General features: G+C 32.2%; 1 protein-coding gene and 1 long non-coding RNA gene across 5 annotated transcripts; one reads left to right on the top strand and one right to left on the bottom strand.

Moving 5' to 3' along the window:
- The first annotated feature begins 1,007 nt into the window (after positions 1 to 1,007).
- Positions 1,008 to 17,204, top strand: LOC146540816 (uncharacterized). 4 transcript variants are annotated; one of them, XM_085200110.1, is made up of 9 exons: positions 1,008 to 1,305; positions 9,154 to 9,216; positions 11,437 to 11,603; positions 11,888 to 12,008; positions 12,345 to 12,669; positions 13,169 to 13,466; positions 14,089 to 14,260; positions 15,458 to 15,544; positions 15,732 to 17,204. In XM_085200110.1, exons 1-9 carry the CDS (start codon positions 1,138 to 1,140, stop codon positions 15,822 to 15,824), a joined length of 1,494 nt encoding a protein of 497 aa, XP_085056236.1. In that variant the 5' UTR covers positions 1,008 to 1,137; the 3' UTR covers positions 15,825 to 17,204. The 4 variants fall into 4 exon arrangements, with proteins under 4 accessions (XP_085056236.1, XP_085056243.1, XP_085056258.1 ...); XM_085200117.1 differs by lacking the exon at positions 1,008 to 1,305 and adding an exon at positions 4,823 to 5,061; XM_085200132.1 differs by lacking the exon at positions 1,008 to 1,305 and adding an exon at positions 8,480 to 8,848.
- LOC146540817 (uncharacterized) lies at positions 3,406 to 4,829 on the bottom strand. Its single transcript, XR_014878895.1, has 2 exons — positions 4,636 to 4,829; positions 3,406 to 3,761 (listed from the first exon to the last, which is right to left on the bottom strand). It is a non-coding gene; the product is annotated as an uncharacterized LOC146540817 (long non-coding RNA).
- Positions 17,205 to 18,013: the final 809 nt, after the last annotated feature.

Below are 18,013 nucleotides of genomic sequence, written 5' to 3'. Positions count from 1 at the left end.
TACAATTAGGTTTCGGAAGTGAAATATCAAAAGAAAACTATACAACACTAATGTTACAAATACAATCTTATTTATTAAAAATCAAAATAACTATAAACTGAAGTTTATATGACTAGAAACTTATATAAAACACCAACAACATTCGAAAACACATATAGGTATTTACTCAGTGTTAATTATAGCAGCTCTTTTAACCAATTTACAATATTTATTAATTAAAACATTTAAATTACTTTATAACTTGCTAATAATGAGCTATTAACAACCTAGTAACAAATCACATCGACTACAACACGTGTAACCTCAAGTATATGAGGGCCAAATATGTCCTCCCGCTTAAATTAGTAACTTAATAACAAAATGAAAAGAGCGGGAGCGGAAGACATTGACAGTGACATTGACACATTGCAGTACTATATTTGACAGTTGACATTTGTAGCACAGAAGTCTCCTAAGTATACATACTTAAATTTTTGTGGAAATTCAGTATACATATAATCATTTATTTTTCTATTAATTGTTATGGCAATCTAAAAGTAAGTAAGAGTAAGACCTTTAAAAGTAAAAATTACTGTTACTATAAAAATACTTACCTACTTTGATTTGAACAATTATAACGAAATGTAATTTATAATAAATTAAAATGATATTCAGGATACTTAGATTTATTTACAAGTCATAAAATCGCTGTATCCCGCGCACCGCAACAGAGGATTTTTTTTTAAGTATTATACTTTTTTTATTACCGTACCTCCGTTCAGTTCAGTTCTTTAATTAAAGCGTTCCGAGAGTGCCAATTGAGTACAAAATCTCTTTGGCAATGTTACGTTATATAGAGAAAACACTGTATACCTACCAACGGTATTAAATAAAAATAAAATAATCAAAAATATAAATAATTAATTAAACTATACGCCAATGTCAGTTCAGTTCTTTATTTATGGCGGACGCCAATGTCAATGCAGGATTCGTACATTGAAACGGACTGTCACTTGTCATTTGACATTTGACACATCAGTTGAAGTTATCATTCTTTCGCAAACTGCAAATGTGTGACTGTTTTTATTTCTTACTTCACCACATACTTTAAAACAGCTGTTGGTTTATTTTTTCAATAAGTGTAATGATACTGTGATAATGGGCAATCATAGTACACACGAAAAAGTATCAGAGGCTGGCAGCGGGAGTAATAGCCCTCGAGGATCCACTCGGGGCAGTAGGTCTGGGTCCGGCGACTTGCAAGGCCAGCAGGAAAAACCTGAGCCTCAACATGCTTCCTTAGTGCCCGTGGAGAAACTCGGCAAGGTAAGGTCACGATACATTCTTGAATTAATTAAGCACACCACCTAAAGTTACTTTTGAGACATTTTCTTCGGTTTTGTTCCATTGTTTGTTTTGGTTGCCCTTGAATGCGATTTTCGTCATTTGATAAGAAGCACATAGAAAAAATTTGCTAGTGTATATTCATGTATATTTTTTTACATATTATTTATTATTAGTAATTATTAAAGATTAAAATAAATATGAAATGTTAGATTTGATTTGTATAAAAATATTGCATTTATAACTGTTGCAGTTTGACTGATAAGGATAAGATTGACAAAAGTGAATCATATCTAGCTACCGCCTGAAGACCATTCATACATTGTAAATAAACAGTTTACTCACGTCTATTTTGAAAATTTAATCAATTGTTAAAGAAATTTTCAATTTTCTTCACACTAAATTGTGTTTTTTTACTTTTATGTTGAAATACAATTAAGGCTTAACAACTACATAAATTTTGACTTTTATATTTTATAAATAATATTAAGAAAATCTGATTTAAATATTTTAGATTAACTATATTTTTTATATTTTACAATTGTTACAATTAATTATTATTATCTATATATATAAAAGGACTTGTCCTCACTGACTGAGGTAAGACGCACGCACAGCCGTAACCGCTGATGGTAGAAACGTGGAATTTGGACAAAAGTTTACTTTCGTAATCTGGACATCCACTAAGAAGGGATTTTGAAAAATTTTAACCCTAAAGGGGTGAAATAGGGGTTCAAAGTTTGTATGGAAAAAAATTTAAATCGGCACCGATTATTACAAAATTTGAAATTTAGATTTTTAAAAGTATTTAATTGAACACGTGTTTCATCGTTTTCTAGAATTCTCCCCCTAAGGGTGCAAATAAGGGGTTGAAAATTTGTATAGGTTTTTTTTATTTTTTTTTAAATTCACCAATTTTTATAAAATTTGAAATTTAAACTCTTAAACGTATATAATTAAACACATGTTTCATGGTTTTCTAGAATTCACCCCCTAAGGGTGCAAATAAGGGGTTGAAAGTTTGTATGGGAAAATTCTTAAATCGCCACTGATTTTTATAAAATTTGATATTTACTCTTAAAAATATTTCATTGAACATATGTTTCATGGGTTATTACAATTCACCTTTAAATACGCAAGCGAAGCTGCGCGCGTCCGCTAGTAATAAATAAAATTAAGAGCATGACATGACCATGTTACATTAAACATGTAATTATTGTAGGTTTGAGAAACATTCAGAGCAATGATTGTATTTCAATTATTTTTGTTATCTGGTAGAAAAAGTGGTGTGTACAGTTACTCCATACAATGTCTTAAAAATTGGGTGGTGTATGGGGAATAGAGTAAGTGTAAGATTTTTTTTTATTATAGCTAAAATTCATTCACTTCAAATAAGGAACCATGTGTGAGTGAGTTGAGCTCTGTCACTCAATACCTCACAAATTCATTTGAATAAGGGGAACTGAAGTGTCTTAATGAGGAATGAAGTGTCTCAACACCAGGTTCCCAAGTTCCCTCTGCCTGCCCTATTATGTGCATAATACAGCATGAAGATAAAACAAAATATAAGATAAAAATTATAACATTAATATTTTACTTAAATCCAAAATTTTATTCAGTGCTCTAGAAATACAATGTTTGCCCTCTTCTTATATTTATAGAGATTATTTGTACCTTTAATTAGCATGGCAACTTGGTTATCCATTAAATTACAAATAATACTTAAGGCCTTTGTGATGCATTGGCACAGCTTTTGACTGTAAACTTAGCAATATTGGGTTCCTTTTCAGAGGAATAAATTATATTTTGTCCTAGCCCAGAAGAGCTGAATTTCGCCACTTTACATGTAATGTCTTGGAAAAAAGACAGAGAAAATAGGAAAATTTTCTCTCCACTCTACTAAAAAAATTATGTTTAGCAATAAATGAGAATCTATACAAATCTCTCTCATAATGAAACTGTCATAATCACTAGATCACATGATATTAGATAACATCTAAACAAATAACTAACAAGGAATTGGGATTTTGATTAGATTAAATGTTGAGCTTGTATTAAACTCGGATAAATCAAAGTAAACAATGTGATGAATCATTTATTTGCAATTTCTTTCAAAAACATTGTAAAACAAGTTAACTTTGTAGAAAATTATTTTTTGTTTAATAATAATCTTGTATGTTGATGTAATATAAATAGAATAAACATTTTATTATCTTCCCTTCTTGGTTTTGTCATGGTGTCATGGTGTGACTGTAATAGTGACAATTTTGAGTTCGATTCCCACTTGGGGGACTGAAATATTTTATTTAATATTTTCTATTACTCGCTCGTTGGGTTCCGCCACATGTTAAGTGTCACGCCTTAAGAATTCAGCAGAAAGTAGGTGACGGAGTACACTAGGTTCACTAGGTTCCCAGATTCCCTCTGTCTGCGTGAATCTAAAAAATATGAAAATAAATGAATTAAATGGGCAAAAATTACTTAGGAAATTATTTTTGTCTTTCCTTGTAAAATGGTGCGAAAATGAAATGTTATTATAATTGAACTATATAAATAACACACACAAACCCACACAATACAGCGTGAAACTGATGTAAATCAAAAATAAATCAGCTCTACTCTGTTCCCCGAACCTAGTATAAACCTAGTGGTAAGACACTCCGTTCCCCACTTTCCGGCGAAATCTGGAGGTATTACGTGTTGAGTGACACCAGAAGAAGAAATGAATATATAAATTTAAATAAATATTCCATTTCCCTCACACTTTGTGCTTCTGCGCCACGACGCGACGACGGCCTGACTGTCGAAACCGAAAAAAAAAAATATATACATATATATTATATATATACATATATATTATATATATACATATATATTTTTTTAAATAACACACCTCATGGTGAATTTTAATAATACTTGCGTAATTTTTATAGCTTTAACTATCTGTTTATTACCGCGGTGTCATTAAAGTACCTGTGTTCTACGATCACCTCGGGACAGACATCCATCGCGTTGGAGATGCTATACGATACTATAATATTAATATAGAATTGGTAACTAAATAAATATAGTAAAATACACAACAAAAATGGGAGATCTATATGGGTGCCGAGTTCTGTGTTCACTCAGGATATACAAAAGAAAATCTTTTGTAAAAACGTCAACATCATCTATCCGGTCACTAAATACGGTGGAACCTCTAACTAGCGGGGTGCTGTTTCTTTTGTTTAGTTTATCTTATTAAATCTCAATTGTAGAAAGTATTCAATTATATCAAAGTTATTAAAAAAATATGACATTATAAATACATACATAGCGAGCGTAATTGTAGAACAGTTTTCAGTCATTCCAGTACAAAAGCTACTATTATATAAAGCGACATAAGTAATGAACGCTCTGACCACTAAAAGGTAGAGTTGATAAGCTCAAATCACATGACTGCTGCACAACTGGTACAATCAAAATCAATTCAGTGCATTTCGTTCCATCGCGTCTAACTACTGACGCTTTATATTATTTAGTAAATATATCATTAGCACTACGGTGACAATCTTATCGGATATCTCGAGATAAGTCCCGAGAAATCGTCACTCATTTTGTTAAATATTTATTGTTTCTCTGCGAGTTCTCCGATTGTGTAGAGTGAGTATGGACGGTTTGACGGTGGTGCGTTTTAACGTCGGCTTGCAAGCGAGGCGAAACGTTAATAAGAAGTTGAAAGTGAAAATTGCTTGCAAGGTATTTTTTTATTTAAATATTCCTTTTTTGTTTCTAATTTATTGGTTTTTATTAATATTTGTAACTTATGACCTATTTATACTTTAGTTTAATATTATAAAAATTTGCATATCTTTTTAGTAAGTTATACGTGAGAATGTCTTTGTCAATAATCAAAACATAATTAAAGATATTATCTGTATACCTAATAATCTATTACAAATTTCGTGTAATACCGTGTAATATTTATATTTTAACTAGTGGGCCCAGACGCGGCTACGCCCGCGAAAATATAAGCCTAAATAATTAAAATAAGTTAAAAAATAATAATAAGTGGAGATTTATTATTAGAAAAAATATCTGAGTAACCGAAATGAACAAACAAAAGAAGTAAAAGTAACTAAAGGAAATTCTTAATATTAGAAAAAGTACCTAAAGTTTGCCGTGCGCGCGTACTAAACATTTTTCTATATTAAATAATTATTAATTTTTGCGAACAATATTAAATAAAATCCCAAATGATTAAAATTACGATATTTTAAGTGTATAACATCGGTGTAGATAACCGAACTGATATAAATTAATTATAAGCAGCAAATAATTACAAAAAAAATAATAGTAATTCGAAAATATATAAAAATTTACAAAATCATCAAAGTCATAGAGTCTCAAGTTAAGTTTTTTTCTTATACAGATTAAGAAAATTAATACCCGCAAAGCCAAAACTTCTGTTTACACAATTTAAATCACAAAATTGAGAAGAAATCAGTCTCACTAAAAAATCGACGTTTACTTATAATCAAGGACATGAACGTTGATTGTAAAAAAAATAATACCAAAGAAATTGTAACGTTACGTTTAATTAAATTTATATATGTGATGGAACAATCGATCACTTCTATTTATATTAGAAACATTCATTTCTATAAGTTACTCGTCATCGTGTGGCATTTTGGATCTTTTCATATGACTATCTTCAAATCCCTCTTAGAAAAAAAAATACAACTATTATACTATAGGTTTAAGACACTATGCAGCGTCTGTTTCAATAATAACCGAACCTAGTGTTAACACACTGGTCTCTATTCTGCGCTAAATTATTAAAGACATTGCTTATTAAGTGTCAGAGTTCTACGCCGCGCTTCATCTACCAAAGCCAAGAAATAGAAATGCATGAAATATAATCAATTCCCCGTTTGAAAATCGCAACCACAAGCGTTCAAAATAACGTAGATAACACAAAATTATTTGTATTGTGTTAAGCAGGTCGTTTAAAAATTAAATGATCGAGCTTACAACAGTCATATGATTTTCTTTGTTTTAATTTCACCTACATACCTATTTGTAAGTTTTGTTCACGTGATGCTGATTCACATTCATGTTTTTGTCAATTATAAACGTATTTTTTATTAAAACAATCACTCGAGTGTTGCGCGTTAGATATACACGATTCAATTATCCTCTAAACCTAAACATGGCCAAAGGAGGTTGTTACGACGATACGGCGACCATCTTCAAATAAAATAATGGAGCTAGTTATGCACCACTGAAAGTTTGTGGTTGTTTAAAGAAAAGTAGACTTTAAGTATGAACCGTAAAGATATTCGTAGGCAAGTATTTCTCACGTGCCTTCCGTAATTAGTTTATGTAAATTCTAATCATGTATGAATATTAAATGTCAAAGATTTACCTTATTGTGGGTAGTTTTAAGTTTAGAACACATAATTGAAAGTATTAAATTATTATTTTTAATAAATATAACGCGTGTAAATGAATAATTTCTGCTTTGTATATTACGGTACTTCGAGGTCATAGATAAACTGCAGTTTAACTTTTGACTCCAAACTTGTTGTGTTCGAAGCGTCCGATTTAAAAATATAGAGATTTCCAATATATATAATAATAATAATAATAATAATACTTTATTGCACATGAAAATAAAATATATACATATAAAATTTACACAGAAAAAAAAAAAAAAAAAGAAAGAAAAGAAAAAGAAAAAGAAGGATACATAGGTACTTAAATTATATATCTTTTTAGCTTCTCGCTTTTTCACGCATATAAGAGGTTAGACAAAGTAAACCTAATGTTGTGATGGTCCCACCGGTTTTTAAACCAACAACTGTTACTTTTAGTGACAGCGCTACTCCAACCTCTCAAATAATGAGTACTAAATATGTTGTCAAATTACGTAGATATTATTTTGTCCTAATAATAAATAAATCAGTTATTTCGAAATATATTTTAGCTTATATGTAATGGAATTTTCACGTGGTTAAGAAAATGGTTGTTTCATGTCAAAATGTTCTTCAGTCATTATAACTTGTAATTTTCTTTGAATTACATATAAGAATATTCTTTTGTCTATACATGGTTTCTATAAACCTCAAGTTTATAAATTATACTTAGAATCAAGTGCAAAATTGTTAGTTTATTTGTGCTATTAGCAATTTTTGGCTAAGAGTCTAATACCCACCTAGTAATCGTGATCGTAGTGTCTGATATTCTGACAAAAATTAAAAAGTAATGGTTAAATTAATAATCTTCAATTCAATTACTTGCAGCTACCAAAAATGTTATAATTTGTTTATCCATTTTATTTCCATATAATGTTGCAGTCACAGACGCATGGTCACCCCACTTGCTCTTAATCAATCAAGATTAGCACGTATCGTTTTTTTTTATTATTTTCCTTCAGATTTGTCCAAAAAGGCTTAAGCTTAAGCTAGGCTTAAATCTTTTAATAATAAACATAAATATCTACTAATATAGGACAACATAATATCATGTCTGTTTGTTTTCTAATCAGTGCAGAGCGTCGATAAATCGCATATTATCAAGCCAACAAGAGATACACCATCCAATAACCATAGCAGTCTGAACAGAGCCTGACTGCAAAAGCAGTCAGGCTCTGTTCCACTGCGCCATTAGGGTTCAATCTCAATCGTTGACCGCCGCCGACAGCCTCCACAGTTCATAAATCAATACAAAATTATGTGTAACTCAATGCTGACAAAGTGCTAATATATGGCTGATGAGATGGTCAATAGAAGGCTCATTTGTATTAATTAACTCAATTGCATTGCTCGCTTGAAAATTATTACAATTTTCAACATTCACGTGAGATCTATTTATTTGAGGCCAGTCGTGGTGCAGGAACAGTGTGCAGTGTGCAAAGCGCTGCGTGAAGTTCGGCAACTCCACAATTACGCAATTCCTAAATCCGGAACTCCCAATTTCCAGAATCCGGCAGAAATTGGGGAACAGAGAGTTATAGAGTCTGCCTACTCCGCCGTGTGCGGGACGCGAGCGTGACGCTAAAAAACTATTTAAAGGATTAACCTTGGTCGGCTGCATTCAGATGGAGATAAATGAAAGTTTTTTAAACTTTTGTTTATTTGTTCTCTATTTTTCGGATAAGCTCGTTCTGACCGATTATCCTTTCCACTTCATATCATAATTATAGAGATTATAACATGTTCGATTTCGGTGGTATTTAGTTTCTCGTGATACAGTAGTGTTTTGTTTTGTGAATATGTACCTACTTAACATATCTCTCGCAATGAAAGTTGCATTAAATTAGATAAAGGTACTTTACGTTTTACGTCGCTTCTTTCAATATTCAAGTTTATCTTGGACATAATTACAGCGCTTACAGGGCCTTATTGATTACAGATTACTTTGATTTTATTGTTAGAAGTGCTTTAGTCACATATTTATGATTAGTTTGTTGTACAGCGTTTACCTGGACTTTATCCTGCCTGTCACCCTGCCATGCTACAGGGACACAAGCGGATGTAAACGGGTTGTCGGTTCAATTCTCACTCGAGGAAATGAAATATAATATTTTCGTTTGCTGTATTCTGTCAAATGTTGTCTAGAAAATAGGTTCCAAAATAATTATACAAATTTAATGATATATGCATGTTTTTTTTAGTAATGCCAAGTAAACTATTTAAAGCTAATGTTTCATTATCTACTGATCGGTCTGGCGTCTGTTTATAAAGAGAGGCTTATTGAAATATTTTTTTGAGTTCTTAATAAGGAGAAAAAAGAAAATGCAATGCAATTTTAACATTAATAAATACTAAATTTTATTTTTTTTTACAGCTCCTCGCTCAGCGTTCTCAAAAGGAAGATGGCATCAACGGCGTCACAGAAAAGTCTTTTACCGTGAGTGAATTACATTTTCTATTGTCTTATAGCTTGGGATACCATTTTCATTCGTAGACGGTATGAATGAAAACGACAGCTCAAGGTCGATTGAGTTGAGAATGTTTTATAATTACAGGGCTTAGTGTCAAAACACTCCATTTCCCACGCACTGCTTGAATAAGGGACAGTGTGGATTGAATGACGGAGCTTAACCGCGCTATGTTATGATTTACCATTTTAACCATACATCTATCTAATCGAGCCTGAAACTGAACAAGAAAGACATACAAGAATAGAATTAATTATTTATATATTTTCTTACTGTATAATGCAATATTTTTTTCGTAAATATATATAAAACATTTTGTAAATCTGAAATAAAGCAGGAAACATATTTCTGTAAATTCCGGCGAACTCCTCACGTGATGACAACACAAACACACGATTTATTTGTTCTCTCTTATATGTATTTACACAAAGTATTGGAATTTAGCGAAGGCACTAAAACTTTATCCAAATAATGTCTGCTGAATATACACGTACTTATGACCTGAAAATTAATTTCGAAAAGTTTTAGTTTCCCCTCATTTGAAATTTTACTTAACTCTTATTTTGTGATCCCGCTCATCTTAGGTAAGGAGATTGAACTATTTACGCATCGAGTTTATTAACTAACTTTTTACTTTTGACTGACTTTGAATATATTCCTAGAAAGATACACATTCCATTCCGTTCCAGCTTCATGCTGTATCCCTCATATGCTGTATCAGGGTCGGCGAAACAAACTTAATGTTGTGCGACTCCGTTCTCCACTTTCCGCCGAATTCACCAATTCGTTTTTCTCCAACGTGTCGTTGCGTGACTAATGGACTAGAATACAGATACCTATATGTAGGTACAACACTGTCAGTGGTTCAAAGTTAATTTGCCGAATCGTCAGTTAGGCAGTTAGGTAGGCGCGAGAAGACTTGGCACGTCACTAGACTATAATCATTGTTTATTGTTAAGACCAGTTATATTACTAAACTGCTGTATTTTTAGAGAACACATACCAAAAATATAAAAGACATTAATTAAGTGTCACTTTTAATTGGTAACAATGGACCAAAGTGCCCTACTTTTGTTTGTTTTGGGCAGATAATTGTCAGCGATTATTTTTTCTTTAATTTTTTTTAATACATAATAAAACTTTATCTACTTTTAATAAATAAAAATTTAAAAAAAAATAATATATATAAAATTCTCTGCCTACCCTGCGGTAGGGGCAATTTTCGGGGCATTGCGTGTTGAGTGGCGGAAAGTTGGGTGTGGTGTAGAGACACCAGAGCGAGGCAGTGGAAATATAAATTTAAGTAATAAAATATTTTAATTATTATTATATATATTTTTATAAGCCACTTTAAATGAAATTCGAAATCCAAGTTATTACTTTTTGACAACTTTCAACTTACTCGGTATAAATACAGAAGCTGATTATTTTTTCATACTCTCAATTTATGGATCAGTCTAAATTTCATAAAAATCGGTAGTCATTTGAATTCAATTTGAATCTTTTTAAAATACTTTAATTCTATAGCAAAATCCGCATTCCTCGAAATTAAGAATATCAATCAAATTCCACCAAAACATGCTGAAAATAGAGCAAAAAATAAATTCTAAAACTAATGGCAGGATAAAATTTATTGTAACGATGGCTGTTTAATCGCAAATCTTAATTATCCTAACATATGCTGTTTCGTAAATTATTCGGATATTTGTAATTGGACTAATAGCTGTTTAAAATTGCATTCTCACTGACATTGAACCATTTTCTATTTGGTGTTGGTTTTTTTTTTATTTTCACCTTGTGTCCCACACATAGCAGAGTAGAGGGAACCTTGGAACTTAGTGTTAAGACAATTCGTTCTCGTTAAGACACTTTCCGTTTCCCTCTTTCCGCCGATTAGAGGCATTACGTGTTAGCCTTATCACCAGAGCGACGATGAAATATTACAATATTAAATATCTAATTTTCTCGTGTGGAAATCGAATCCAAAACCTCTTACAGTCACACATACGCTTGGGCCCCTGCGCAACGGCTGGCCTCACCTATAAGCACATATATGTCATAAATTTGATCCGCGACAATAATTTTGAACATCTGCTTAAATATTTATAAGTACTTCTTATCTATCCATCGGGAAAAGTATCAAGTAAAATAATCACATAATTAAAACAATTTACATAAATCTTCCACAGAAATATCTGTTCCCAAAGTATCCGGAGCTGGCGCGGCAGTTCTACAATTACATCCACAAAACTGGCAAATGTAAGAACAAGCACATACCACTGTCGGCCTTCCGTCAGCAGTGCGAGAAGATACTCGCCATGCTCGATGACACTGCCATCATCGACACCTATGTCAGGTAAACTATAATGAATTTAGCAGAAACGTCTTGTGATTTGCAAATATATGTGGATTAAGAATTAAACCTTTAAGGCTAGCCGTGGCGCAGGGACATAAGCGTGTGGTGGCTGTAAACGTGACAGGTTGAAAGTTCGATCCCCTACGAACAATGACAGCCTTGAGTTTCACAACTCAACCCACAATCCCTCAAGAAATCGGCGAAAATATGCGAGATACAGCGTGAACCAAAAAAATATTTAAAAATATTATTATTTGAAATGGTTTTTTTTATATGTTTACCAGGATGTTTAGCTCAGACCCCAACGAGAGCACGGTGACCACTGATGACTTCAAAAGTCTCCTCTACGTGAGCTACAAACTCGCGATGGACCACTACCCCGACGGTCCACAGACTGACTTCATGGTCCGTACCACAGACTAAATTTAAATGTTCACTTGATTTATCTACTCTTATACATACTCGTATAATATATAAAATTGATTGATTGAAGTTGAACTTCACAATTATTTGTTACACGGGCGAAGTCGCGAATGAGTATAACTTCGAATAGCAGAATGTGTTTTTTTGTATGTTCTGTGCCATTTATTTTCGATTCTTTCTTAAGGATATGAAATATTTTATATAGCGAGAACGGAGTATCTGAACATCTATGTGTTTAGTAACCTTACTATATATGAGAAAAAACGTGAAAAGATGAAAAAAAATTGCGGGAAAATAAAAAAAAATGCCATCCCACAGATAGAAACAACACTACGCGCAGTTGTGCGCGGTTGTTTTAACAACGCTGAATCCCACAGCGTGGGTTTCGTAGTGCGTTGGGTCGGCGAGCACTGTCACCGGCTAGTGTCCCCCGTCCACCGCTACTGTGTCCACATGTTGGCGACACGTCACCGGGATGTGGAGACGCTGGCTGATGACAGAGCCCTAGAGCTGGGGACACCGGTTCTGGAGAGGGCTGCGTGGGCAGGGGCAGCCCTGAGGCCAGCTGCTGCCTGGTTGTTGGCAGCTGCAGCGCCCCCTTTGTATTCCAGGCCTTTGAAGCCGCCCAGTCAGCCGCATCCTGGTAAGAATATTGATATAGGTCTCTTTGTAAGTTAGGTTGTCCTGGTATTTGCGGCCATAGTTCTCCATAAGTCTGACCATAAATAAGTATTAAATAGAAGAAGAAGACAGAAGTTACTATCTTTTGATACCGCTTAGTTTCTTGCGCCGGTTTTTCTCAGCTCTGAGGCAATAACATTAATGAACTGCTGGTAAATTATTTAATGTTCAAAAAATAAAGCGTGTAGCTTCTTATTTTGGATACAATTATTTGCCTTGACTTAGATTTGTACTACTTTTACCTTCTTATTTTACAATAAGCAATAATATTTGCAATATGTACATATACATTATTTAGAAATAGAAATTCATAAAGATATTTCCTAATTACAGGAAATATCTTTATGAATTTGCGTGTTGTTTCGCTAACCACTTTGTAATGTAATCGAAGAAATGATGGTATACACAAAAAACGAGACATTCAATATTTAATAAAAAGAAATACATATTTAAACCCTCAGGCGGCACCAGTGCAAGCGCAGCCTGGCTGGCGCGCCTAGTATGCGCCCTCCCCTCCCACTGGGCTCCCCTCTACGCGTCCCGCGAACACGGTCTCGGAGTCAACCGCTTCCTGCATCACACACTGAACTACCGTGGCCCCACGCTGGTGGTGCTGGAGGGGGACACTGGCAGTGACGCCGGTGACCGTAGTGACCGCAGTGACCGCGTGACGCTGGTGGTTTGCTCGCCACAGGAGTGGCGCGACACTCATACGTACTGGGGCGGCGCGGACTGCGCTCTCGTGCAGCTAGCGCCTTTGTAAGTAATTGCTTTTATAAATTAATTGTGATAAAAAATATAATTTAAATTTTGTAAAATTAAAAGTACAATCTAAATAAAAATCCATCCATCCTATGCCCAGGAATAGTGTAAAGCTTAAACAATGGTAGCGATTATGATGATACTGCTGGCTCTTTGGTCATGGCGACCAGTTTTACTGCAGAAACTTGCGCCATTGACTGTAGTGCTAGTCTTCTCATTGTGATGGTTCATTAGAATATCTGCATCTGTTTCTGTACGTCTTTATAATTGTTACGTTATCTGCTATCTTTAGTTCTTGCCAAAGTATGGTAGAATATTATAGAATTCATAGTAAAAAAATAGGTTTTTGAGCTTCCGATGAAACAAAGGGTTATTAATTGAGCATGTCCGTGTGGCTTATTATAGCTCCCAAACGTATGAACCAATTTTAATTCGGTTTCTTTTGTTTAAAAGCTGATATTATTAACAGTGTTCCTAGACATTAAGAAAATATTTTTAGCCGCTCAAAAATTATCAAAATTTTCCTAGTTTCTTGTTTCATTTTTAGAATTTTAGATGTCAGAAGTTTTTAATGATCAATTAGAAGACTAATTCCCTTGAAATTCATGATGTGTGCCAGGTTCGCGCTGGTGGAGCACGCGCCCAAGATGCTGTACCTGAACACGTGCATCCGTGGGTACCCCAAGGGGCTGCGTGCTGGCGCCGACCCGCGGCGGCCCTTGCTGGCGGTCGCGGAGGGCTTCGACACCTTCACCTACAAGGGAGCCCCCTACACGCTCACGTCCATCGAGGTTAGTGATTAATGGCTGTGTGACTAGTGTCAGTAACAATTCACACTGTTCAGGTTCTTGTAGTTAACTTATGTTTAATGTTGCATTACAAATTATACACAATCTTTACATAACTTGTATAATAGTCTGTGTTATTCTGATGTACAAACTATATTACTGAAAAGTTTCATCTTAATCTATACTGTAGTTTTTGCGTGAAAGTAGAACGAACATCCATCCTCACACACTTTAACATTTATGATATTAGTATGATACTTAATTCAATAAGTTAATTCCTGTACGGTCATCAAAGTAACCGAGCGCGCTTATGTTATGAATACATTTACTCATTCTTTAGTTTATCAGAAAATGGTTTATCAAATGATTAATGTATTACTTGCAATCGAGACAGTATCAAATGGTCCTTCGAGCCAATACCTAAAGTGGGCTCAGAATAAGACATTATTATCTGGTGGAATATAAATTCTTATATTTATATTTAATAATTATTATTATTATTCTTAAATACTTATATAAATAATAATTCTTAAATACTTATATTTAATAATAATTTAGAAAAAATTACATAACGGATGGACCTTGTGTCCGTTATGATTAAATGAAGTAATGTCTTATAATATTTTGAATTTTAATAATGTTTACCGAATTAATAAGACAAAACCTAAATAAAAGTACTCTAAATTAATAAAATTGATACCACAATGATATATTTGGATGTGTGTATGTATGATATATGGACATTCACATCATCCGTTATGGCAATATCTAGTTAACTAGACAGCACCTCCTATACAAATTTTAGACGCATGAATAAAAAGACAATTTATATTGTATAAGTTTATAAAAAACATTTTGTAAGAATTTGCTTTTACAATTTCTTTTAATAAAATTATATATATTCTAAAATAAGTGTCTGCAAGTCATTGAAATGAAATAATTTATGTTCCTTTTCAATAATTATTGATATAAAAAGTAACTTTTGTTAAGGCCGTCGTTCCTCAGTGGGAAAGCGTAGACTGTAAACATGATTCGTGTGGGTTCAATTCCTACTCAAGAGAATGATGATATATTCTAATTATTTACATTTCCGTCTCTGACTAGTAGACAAAGCTTGGCGTTCAACACGTAATTTCTCGAAAACTGAGTTTTTAAACGTTGGGTTTCTTCTGCTTAAAAAAATATATAATATGTATTCAGGTGTGGGGTTGCGGGGAGCAGGAGCTGCGTGAAGCACAAGCTGAAGTCAAAAAATGGCAAGTGAGGGAAGCTGAACGACAACGACAGGTACTTTATATCATATGCATTATCAAAATTAATATCTACTCGTACTTTTTAAGCGTAAAATAATTTCGACGTAGCTTGATGTGAACTTATGACTTAATGGTAGAGCGCAGCTCGGGTTCACATCACGCTACCTTTAATTTTTATATTTTCTAAAAAAGCTAAATTATTTATTATTTTGATTGTTTAGGTAAAGATATCAGCCGCAGATTGGATAGAACATCCTGACCGTTATTTATTAGAATTGGCCGGCAGACCTCAATACAACAACTCGGCGAGCTAATTATATCCACTCAACTAAAAGTGGTTAAAATTAAACTAAAAAGCCAAAAACATATTACTAAACTGAATAAAGTTACATTTCTGCCTTATATTTTGATGGAAATTTAGTTTTTTTTTCTTAATCACAAATTAATATTATTATTTATATACTTCAATTGTATCAATTATTAAATAAAATAATAGTTATTATTATACCTTTTTTTTAAATATGATATTATTTAATTTGTAATGGCCTTTAAGTGTGATATTATTTATCTGTACTTATCGCAATGACTTTTTTTTATATTTGGAATAGTTTTTCTATTATAATTCCTAATAGCACTTTTTTATGTTCAATTTATAATAAAAAATGTAAAACACTTATTAATAACGTACTTAAAATAACTAAGAGAAATATTAATTGTATTTTTTTTGTAAAACAAAGTATTCACAAACTGGTATTCTGTTATATGTACTTAATTAATATATGTTAACTTTTCTGCTTGTTTTTAAACTTCAAATACTGTTTTTTTCCCTATTTTCTTATTATTTCACTTTTTGCGCTATTTTTATGATAAAAACAAGATCTGAATCTTATTATAGACATTGCTATTCAAAATTTATTAGAAACTATTTTTTTCTATATAGAATACAAGTAATAGAAAAATATATAAAAAACTGCACCAGTAAACTTTCTAGAATTTATCCAAAATGTAAATGCAGTTTTTTTTAATTCCTTAGCAAATGTTATTACTATTAATAGAAGAACTAAGGTTCCTATAAAACTTTTTGCGCCATAATGAACAGTCACTATGTTATAATTAATGATAAGTTAATTTTATCTATCGCATAGAAAATGGCGGCAAAAGTCAAAACAAAATTTATAAAATTTAAACAAATATAAATGAAATTAACTAAAGATATTTCTTTGTAAATTTACTATTTATATAAATACATCGAAATTGTATTTTTTTAAACGTAGTTTTGTAATTCTAGTTTTAAATTTTTAAAAAGACATGTGACATTACATCACCAAAGTAGATACTGTTTTTTTTTATTTGACTAAAAAAATATATATATTATCTGTCAAATATTTATTTGACAGATAATATATATTTTTTTTTTATTTAAGAACTCTGGCGTCAGTAAAATATGGATTATTACATTTTAATTTTAACAAGACGTAATTTATTGTATCTACATGTTAATACAATATTGTATAACACAGAATTACGTATTATTTTCTTATAAAGAATCACAAAGCATTGCATTTTATTGTAAGATATTTTGCCCAAATATAGTGATATTTTGCCTTATGGAAGTATGTGAACTGCTATATACAATTATTATTATGATGTTTAAATAGGTAGTAAGGAATAATAAAATAAATATTTTAAATAGACTGGTGGATTTTATTTTCACTTATTTCTAATATTTATCCACAAAAATGTGAAAACGGTACTAATTTAGTAAAACTAAGTAAAAATAGGTAATAGGCATTACACTATTCAGAAATACTTACAGATCTAGCTGTGAGTGCTTGTAACAATTAAGTTGTAACATTGACATTGAAAATAATAACTATTGAGCTTGTCACCGTCTTTTTCCAGTAGACCTCCTTTTCGAGACCATTCTATAACCGATTCCAAATTAAATCCCAATAAAATAATTGATTAAAAAATAATTTGAATTTGTAAATGCAAAATCTCGCCATTGTGTTAAGGTACATTCTAACTGTAAATCAATTTAGTAGCATACTTAATGAATTATATTTAATAATTGTACCTTTTAAATCAATTTTATACAGAAATAATGATTATTAAAAAAAAATACTAAAAAAGGATTTGTGTACAAAAAGAAAGAGCTAAGTATTTAAAGATAAAAATATTTTTTTCATTTGATCTTACTTATCATTTTGCCAGTCGAGGCGCAGGACCACAAGCGTGTGACTATAAGCGGGACAGGTAGTAGATTCGATACCACTCGAGAAAATGGAACATAATTTTTTTTTTGCTCTGGTGTCGAGACAAACACCACTCAACACACAATGCCTCCGGAATTTGGCGTAAACTTCTTAACACTATGATCAATCTGAATACCCTGCTGTGTGCGGTATACGCTTTAGGTAGGTAAGGGAAAACTCTTGAAATATATTTACGTATTTATTTAAGTACTTAAATTATATAAGTATTATTGTAATATAAAAATAAT

The sequence above is a fragment of the Heliconius melpomene genome, chromosome 2, assembly GCF_056956725.1.
Source record: "Heliconius melpomene rosina isolate 202511_hmr_F chromosome 2, ASM5695672v1, whole genome shotgun sequence".
NCBI lineage: Eukaryota > Metazoa > Arthropoda > Insecta > Lepidoptera > Nymphalidae > Heliconius > Heliconius melpomene.
Note: the sequence above shows the minus strand (reverse complement) of the source record. Positions and strands in the feature narration are given on the sequence as shown.